The sequence below is a fragment of the Balaenoptera acutorostrata genome, chromosome 1, assembly GCF_949987535.1.
Source record: "Balaenoptera acutorostrata chromosome 1, mBalAcu1.1, whole genome shotgun sequence".
Taxonomy (NCBI): domain Eukaryota; kingdom Metazoa; phylum Chordata; class Mammalia; order Artiodactyla; family Balaenopteridae; genus Balaenoptera; species Balaenoptera acutorostrata.
Window position 1 is genome coordinate 599,489 of NC_080064.1, and position 8,276 is coordinate 607,764.

Consider the following 8,276-nt stretch of genomic DNA (forward strand, 5'->3'; position numbering starts at 1 on the left):
CCGGGCTCTGCCATCCCCACACAGGGTGGGCCCAGCTGTTTTTAGCTCACGGAGAGTTCTACAAGGGAGGCCACCATGAGGCACCAGGGTGTTTCGAGCACAGGTGTGGGGCAGACCCACAGCCGGACCCTGAGCCACACACGGGCAGCGTCACACACTCTGCCCACCGCAGCCGGCCGGAGCCCCCTCTGTGGTGGCAGGAGCCCCTGCCTGCCACTGCGGTCAATGCCTGGGGGATGGAGAGTTTCTGCAGTTGCACTGAGGAGGCCCCTTACCCTCCGGCAGGCACGGACTCCACATGGTCCAGCCCCAGGACGGGGAGGATGCCCCCACCTGCCCACCCCCCCAGGAATCCCGCACACACGTGCAAAGCCCATGGGCTCAGACTTCACGTCTGTTGCACCGGAATCCCCCCAGGGCCAACTCTGAGCTGTCCCTGAGGGTGGGGATGCCCACAGGCGTGGAAGTGGAGCCCAGGCACCCGCAGTCTGCAGGGCAGTCCCGGCCTGCAAGGGGGCGCCTTGGTGCCTCTAGGCCCAGCCTAGGTGAAGGCCACCACTTGAAGGCCCACTGGGGCCGTGCTCAGCAGGCTAGGGCCAGCCGTCCTTCTGGGGAGAGGGCGGGGGACGGGGGCCCTCCACCTGTCCCTTCTCTAATCCTTTCAACGTACAGTTGTCAAGGAGGGGCCACATGGGCCCATGTTGTGCGGGAGCTGGGGACGCCCTGTCCTGCCCCAGCCAGCACCTCCTGCTCCTCCAGGGACTGGAGGGGCCTGGTGAGGCAGGCGAGGGGACGGGCCCAGAAGGGAGGAGGGGGCTGCTGGCCTCGCTGCCACTGGATGCAGTCTCTGTGTCTCTGCCCTCTCAAAGGCAGGCTCTGGGGTGGCCTCCTCAGGAGGAGGAAGGAGGGGCTCTGACACTGGCCCAGTGACATCAGTTGGTCTCACCTCTGAGCCTCGAGGAAACTCAGTCCCACTTTGTACTTGAGGAAACGGGCTCAGAGAGGTTGAGTAACTTGGGCAATGTCACACAGCCGATGAGTGACAAAGCTGTGATTCGCACTCACGCCCAGGTGAGTCCAGGACCAGCTCTTCCCCAAGTGTGACTTCCCTCTCCCAGAGGTCCCCTCTGGCCATCTGCCTCCTTCCAAAGCCACGAGGCTGGTGACCTCACACCTCCTCAGAGCCAAGGCCCCACCAGAAGGGCCTGGTGGAGGTGGGGGCTTCCTCCCTCATCTCAGCCCAGGTCCTCAGCACCGATTTGGGGTGGGGTGTCAGGAACCCAGAGCCTGTGTGGGGAGGGGCAGAGGGCCTGAGCCGACCGCTCAAGCCTGGGACCAGGCTGAGGGTCTGGTCCTTTGGGATGGCGAGGCCTCTGGGTCATCCTAGAGCCATGTTGGGTCCCCCAGCGTGTCACCCTGGGGCTGTCCTGCCTTCAGCACACTGGCTGGCCTCATGCAACCACACTGAGGCCGAGGGTTTCGGCATCCGAGATGGTGTGTCCCCAGGGTGTGGTGTCATCTTCGGGGGTGGTGCACGGCCTCAGTATCTCCTGGGAGGCTGAGCTGTGGGCGCCACGTCCCACCCAGGCCCCGACTCCTTCCCACAGTCTGCGCCTGTCCCAGGGGCTGGGCAGCCAGCCCTGGGGGACCCCTGTGTTCTGGGAATGCAGGCCCCTTCCCAGCGACCCTTGGCCACAAACACCTGTGGTCAGAGGCCTGGCAGGTGGAGGTGAGCAGGCCAGGCTGGAGGAGAGTGGACAGGGGAGGGGGCGTGCAGGGTCTGCTGCAGCGGGGGTCCCTCCTCGCCCTCCAGAAACCTCGGGCCCCTCACCGGAGCCAGGGCCAGGGCCCCAGGCCTGGCTCCAGGAACCCGGGCAGGAAAGCTTCCCCCGGGGAAGGATGCCAGTGCCTGCAGCCAAAGGCTTCCCCTTCCAGGACCAGAGCAGGTGTGACTGCCCCCAGCCGGGCCCCTCCCCACCACCACGCCCCACGCCCAGCCTGTTATAAATAGGAGGCTGCCTGGCCAGCGCCGGCCGCGGCCCGCTTTGTCACCTGCTATAACCACCACCAGCACCGCCAGTGTTGCAGCCACCCAGCACGGGAGGTTGGAGGCACCCACACAGGGAGCGCCTGAGGTGGCCCGTGGCCGGGGCAGTTGGGGCAGGCCACCTCTCGGGGTCTCCCCTGCCTGAAGTGGAGGGCCCACATCCCACATGAGAGGGCAGGGGCTCCCGTACACACCGTCATCACGCCACCCCCCTGACAGAGGGCTTGCTGTGTGTGAGAGGTGTGTGTCCGTGCACGTGTGTGTGCGTGCGTGGGCCGCGTGAAGGGGCCATGCACCCTTGCTCCTGGCACGGCTGAAGCGTTGGGGACCCGCGGTGCCCACACTCGCCCCAGCGCATCCGCCCTAGTGTCGGGACCCCGCCCCCTGTCTCAGGAAGCCCTGGAGGTGCCTGAGTCTCCAGACCCGCCCTCCTCCTGCCCCGCCAGCTCCAGCGGGGGTGGGAGGCGGCCGGTACAGAGTCCGAAAGAAACTTCTGGAGCCCCTTTTGCCTCGCGAGTATCACAGGGCTGATGGTCGTGCCTTCCCTGTGAGGGCTCAGTGTGATCACGGGCCACACGTGTGGGCAGCGCTGTGACCCGTGTGGGACCCACCATCAGCACCCCGTGCTGGCACGTGCCCCTGGCCAGGCCACCTCCACAAACCCGAGGCCTGGGCCTCACGCAGCTGGCTGGCGCTCGGGTGTCCAGCCCAGCAAGTGCCAGCTGAATGCACCAGGCCCTTCCTCTGGCTCAGCCCCCTCCCCAAGCGCCAGCCCAGGCCCCATTGGCTGGAGGGGCCAGAACCCAGGGGGCTGCACCCCAAGTGTGAGAGGCCTAATGATTCAGACCAAGATGGGGACACTGTGGGAAGTCCGCAGGAGGCCCGGGCGGTAACTCAGTGCGTGTCCCGGACCGGCAGGCCTGACCTGGTCAGGGCTCCTGCGCACTGGGGGACCTGGGTCCTGGGACGCTGGAGCCTCCGGGTGGGAGTGGGGGCCGGGCAGGCCTCGGGTCCCCCTCCTTGCGGCCCTCAGATCCCCACCACGTCTGGCCCATCAGCCCGTTGCCTACTTTTCCGGAAGCCCGAGGCCCATGATTGGAGCATCCCTGGGGACTCAGCTCGGTGGACGACACCCCACCCCAGGCCAGCAGCGCCCAACGGTCTACAGGCCTGACCCTTGGCCCAGATGTGGCCAGACCTGCCGGGCTCCACCGGCCCCAGTCAAAGGGGCCATTGCTGGCCGCCGAGGGTGGGGAGAGGCCGTTGAGGCCCAGAGTCCCGTCAATCCCCAGCGCTGGGCTCGAGGCCCACCCTGAGCAGCTCACCTGGCTGCCCCTCCCCAGAGGTCCCGGCCCCACTCGGCAGAGAGCAGCAGAGGCCCACCCAGCCTCGAGCCTGCCTGCAAACAAGGCCAGGCGTGGCCTGGACACCATGTCCCCTGCTGTCCCTGCCCCACCGCCCAGGCTCGGCTCTGGCCATGACAAGACACACCCGCGGAGGCCGCCTGGTGCCCCGCCGGTCATCACAGGGGAGGGCCGCGGCGTCGGTCCCAAGTATGGACCAGCTTCTGATGGGGCCTCTCGAGCCTCAGCAGGCCGGGCTGGGCCACTGGCGGCTGAGGGACGCGACGGTCCCGGGAGTTCCCAGGGACAGAGAATGGAAGTCGATGGCACGGCCCCGGGTGGGGACACCTGGGTGGGGTCAGACCGGACGGTGGGCTGGGACCCCACTGAGGCTCGCTTCTGGGATTCAGGCTGGAGCCGTGGCCCAAGCAGCTGGTGGGGGGCCGGGGACCCGGACATGCCCCCAGCTGCCGCCATCGCCACCACCGCCACCGCCCGAGGAGGGGCGTGGGGAGAGGCTGGTGGAGCTGCACGCCTCGTTCAGGGAGCTGGTCACCTTCTTCTGCACCATCCGCCTTGTCTGCTCCAGCCAGAACCGCCTCAAGACCGCGTCCTGGGCGCTGCTGCTCGCGGGGGCCCTGGGCCTGCTCTGCTGGCAGTTTGGACTCCTCTTCGAGCAGTACTGGCGCTACCCGGCCATCATGACAGTGTCCATACACTCGGAGCGGAGCACAGCGCAAGCTCTTCCCGTCGGTCACCCTGTGCGACATGAACCCCCACCGGTGAGGGCTGCGGCCAGCTTGGGGGCCCCTCCCCAGGTGCAGTCACAGCGGGAGCCCCCATCGTGGACGACTTGCCTTCCCCAGACCTGTGCCCCGGGAGCAGGCTAAAGGGCAAGAAGAGCCAGCGGAATCTTGGTGTGACCACTGCCACCCTGGAGGGACACTGAGGCGCTGGGCAGCCCAGGGAGGGGGAGGGGGGCGGGGGACTTTCCAGAAGGGCAGGCCCCCCGAGAAGGGAGCAGGGCAACACTCCAGGTGGCGAGGCAGCCAGAGCAAAGACAGGGAGGGGCCGTGAACGAGCCAGAGGGTGGTGGGGTCCACGGTGGGTGGGGCAGGCAGGCCGGGGGTCTGAGTTCCCTCTGCAGCCACGGCTCCCGATTCAGAACCCCCTCCTAGGCTGCTGAGGACAGTGGGGGATGGGGGTCGCTCTGCTCTCCGCGATACCCGGGTCAGTGCCGTGGGGACCAGCGTGGCTCTCCCCGCAGTGCACGTGGCTGTCGTGGGGACTCGGGGCCTGGCTCTGACTCCGCTGCCCCCCACCCTGGCCCTGCCCCCAGGCCGCACCCAGCCCGCTGCCCCCTGCGGGCGCTGGACAACTTTGCCCGGGAGAACATCTACTCCCTGTATGGGTTCAACTTCAGCGACAGCGTGGACGTCCCGGGGGCCGAGGCCCCGAGCCCACCCTCCAGCTGGACCACGGGATCCGCCTCCAGAGGCTGAGCCCCCTGTGGGGCCAGAACAGAATGGGCTGCAAACTGGTGAGTGTCCCAGCCCTGGGAGGTCTGCATGGGACGCGGCAGGTCGGAGCCCCACGCTGACCCCGTGCCGCCCAGCGTAACAGCACCGGTGGCGACTGCATCCAGCAGGCCTACTCCTCCGGCGTGGCGGCCGCCCGGGAGTGGTACCACTTCCACTGCGCGAACGCTCTGGCCCTGCCGCCTGCTGCCCACGAGGACAGCCACCACAGCCGCGGCAGACGCTTCGTCTTCTCCTGCCGCTACGACGACCAGGACCGCCAGGCCCGGTGAGTGCAGGCGGGTGGCTGATCGCCCCGCCACGTCCCATGCAGTGGTCTGCCGGCCCCACGGCTCCCTCCAGAGATAAGGCAGCTGTGGTCCCCTCCCTGCAGCCCCGGGGCTGCACGCAGCAGGGTGATGGGTCGGGGGCATGTGCGGGTCTGAGCGTGGCCCCTGGTTCCAGACGCTTCCAGACCCCCCACCACTCCAGCTACGGCAGCTGCTACACCTTCAACGGTGTCTGGGCCGCGCAGCACCCCGGTCTCACCCACGCTGAGTGCCAGCCCGGGCCGGGTGTGGGCGGGGTGTTCAGGCCGGCCTCCCCCAGGCATCAGCCTGGTCCTCGGGCCAGAGCAGCATGATCATCTCCCTCTGCTGTCCACGGAGGCCGGCATCGAAGTCACGATCCACACGCGTGACCACACGCCCTTCCTGGAGCACCGGGGCTTCAGCATCCGGCCAGGGACGGAGACCACCGTCGGCATCCGAGAGGGGCTCCAGGGCAGGGCGGCAGAGCTGAGGCGCACCCCCTCCCCCCAGGACGAGGTGCACCGGCTCTGGAGCCCCTGTGGGCACCGCACAGACAGCACGGGGGGCGTGACGTGCAGCTACTGTACAACACCTCCTGCACCAGGTGGGTGAGGCTGGGCGTGGGGGGCATGAAGGTGGGGGAGGGGCCCAGGGAGGAGGTCGGGGAGTGGGGGGTGCTAAGGCAAGGAGCGGGAGCTGGGGGGACGGACAGGCCAGTGGGAGGGAGGTGGGCAGGCGGCAGGCAGGCAGGCCCGGGAGAGGGGCGGCTGTCCTGGACCCACAGCTCCAGTCCCCGCTGTTCCCCCAGGCCTGCCTGGTCTCCTGCTTCCAGCCGCTGATGGTGGAGACCCGCTCCTGCGGCTGCTTCTTCTACCCCCTGCCTGCGGGGGCCCAGTACTGCATCTCCGTGCGGCGCCCGGCCTGGGGTAGGCCCCCACCCCGCCGGCCTGCGTGGGCTGAGGGGGGCAGAGTCCCAGGCTGCCCCGTCAAGGGCAAACCTTCCCACTGCCCCTGGGTCACTCCTAGCAGGTTCACCCATGACCCCCTCCCCAGGTCACTGCTTCCGCTGCCTCTGCAAGGACCTGGAGACCCACCGGCTTCCCTGCACCTCCCGCTGCCCCCGGCCTTGCAGGGGAGTGGGGAGTGCCGGGGTGGGGTCCACCGGAGGCACCTCGCAGGGATGTGACGGGGTCTGTCTCTCCCAGGGAGTCTCGTGCAAGCTCTCCGCTGGGACCTCCAGCTGGCCTTCCTCCAAGTCAGCCGTGAGTCCCGGAAGCGGGGTGAGGGGTGGGCTCGCAGTGGGGCCTCATGGGCAGAGAGCCCTCCCCGGACTGACCTGTGTCCCCGAGGCCCTGCCCTCACACTGCCCCGCAGCGCCCGGGGAGGGGCCGCGGCCACAGTGAGCCTTGTGTGTGCAGGGCAGGCCAGGTCCCCGGAGCCCGAGCCCCAGGTGGGTGCAGCCCCCTCCTGCTGAGGTCACATCCTGGCCGCTCCCCCTGCCATCCTCGCCCTCCAGCGCCCCCAGGGAGGGCCCCACCAGCAGGTCCAGGGCCCTGCCCCTCTCGCCTGTGCCCCGCCACAGGAGCAACCTGGCCAAGGTGAACATCTTCTACCAGGAGCTCAGCTACCGCGCGGTGGACGAGGACACCAGTCCACTCCGCGAGCCACCGGGCCTAGCAGCGGGGGGGGGGGGGCAGGGCCGGCGCCCCGGGACACGCTGCTCACCGCCCGCCGACACCCACAGGTGCCGCAGCTGCTTTCAGCCACGGGCAGCCTCTGGAGCCTGTGGTTTGGCTCTTGCGTCCTCTCAGTCGTGGAGGTGCTGGAGCTGCTGCTGGGCGCCGCGGCCCTCGCCCTGCTGCTGTGTTGCCACCAGCTCCGCGGGGCTCGGGGCCAGCCCAGGGCAGCCACGGGGGTGCCCGCTCCAAGTCAGAGGCCGGCTGGTGGCCGGGTAGCTGCAGGCATGACGTCGAACGCCCAGGGGCCCAGCTCCGCCTCCCACGATGTTGCAGGGGCTCCGGCAGGGGTCTTGGCTGGAGGTCAGCCTGGTGTGGGCCCCGGAAACTCCTGACACCTGAACCAGCCTGCGACTGGCCTGACCCTGGGAGCTGTGGCAGCAGTGGGCTCTCCCGGCTGCCCAGGGCCGGCCAGTCCCGCCCCACAGGGCCCCCCCCGGCCAGCCGAGCCAAACCCGGGGCCCAAGAAGCAGCGGCACCGGAGCCCGAGGGCGGGCAGGCGCCAGGCGCTAGCACACGGGGCCTTCCTTAGCGCAGCTGCCTGCCCGGCGGTGACCTCACAGGGCTCAGGGAGGCCCGGGGTAGGGAGCAGGGGGGTGTCCCCACCGCTCGGGATCCTCGCGTTCAGGGCGTGGCGGAGCACCTGCCCGTGTGCAGGAGCGTGCGCGCACGCGTGAGGTGGGGGGCGCCCCAAGGGAGTGTGTCTGTCTACACCTCCGTGTAGGCGTGTGCAGGCATCGGGCAGAGCCTCCCTCGCTCAGGGCCAGTGGGAGGAAGGGCAGGGCCAGGCCCGGGCGCTCAGTGACCTGGGCCCGTTTGCAGTAAAATGGATGATTCTACCCGGTGGCTGGAGTGTGTCCTGCCGCGCCCACCCCCACCCCACCCCCCACCCCACCCCCCTGAGCGAGCTGAAACCCTCAGGCCACACCTCCACCTCCTCAGTCATGGACATGGTGGGAGCTGGGGAACGGGAGGACGTGGGGCCAGAGCTTGCCCATGGGACCAGGCCAGGTCCAGAGCGTCCTCGCCGGGTGGTGTCCACCCCAGAGCAGGGCAGAGGGGCCAGGGAACCGGGTATCAGGAGTTGGTTTTAATCAAAGCAGCCCTGGCTTCCATCAGGCCGCCGGCGGGGGCACCGGGCTCTGGCTTACATCCTTTGGGGGCACGACTGGTGCTGTCCCACACAGGGCCTCCCCTTGGGGAAAGCAGGGGACACAGAGACCGCCCCCCTCCCCAGCCGAGACAGAGCAGAGTGAGGTGGGTGAGGCGAGGCGGCAGGTGCAAGCGGCCGGTTTATTAATCGTGATCTGGAACGGAGGCGG

General features: G+C 69.1%; 1 protein-coding gene across 1 annotated transcript; it reads left to right on the forward strand.

Annotated features, from left to right (window-relative positions):
* The first annotated feature begins 431 nt into the window (after positions 1-431).
* SCNN1D (sodium channel epithelial 1 subunit delta) lies at positions 432-7,751 on the forward strand. Its single transcript, XM_057538786.1, is given in 14 exon segments — positions 432-4,115; positions 4,117-4,166; positions 4,169-4,208; positions 4,730-4,930; positions 5,036-5,196; positions 5,373-5,482; positions 5,517-5,786; positions 5,789-5,826; positions 6,027-6,144; positions 6,272-6,354; positions 6,424-6,480; positions 6,748-6,861; positions 6,863-6,877; positions 6,963-7,751. Coding segments are annotated over 14 exon segments (2,097 nt in total). The 5' UTR covers positions 432-3,602; the 3' UTR covers positions 7,290-7,751.
* Positions 7,752-8,276: the final 525 nt, after the last annotated feature.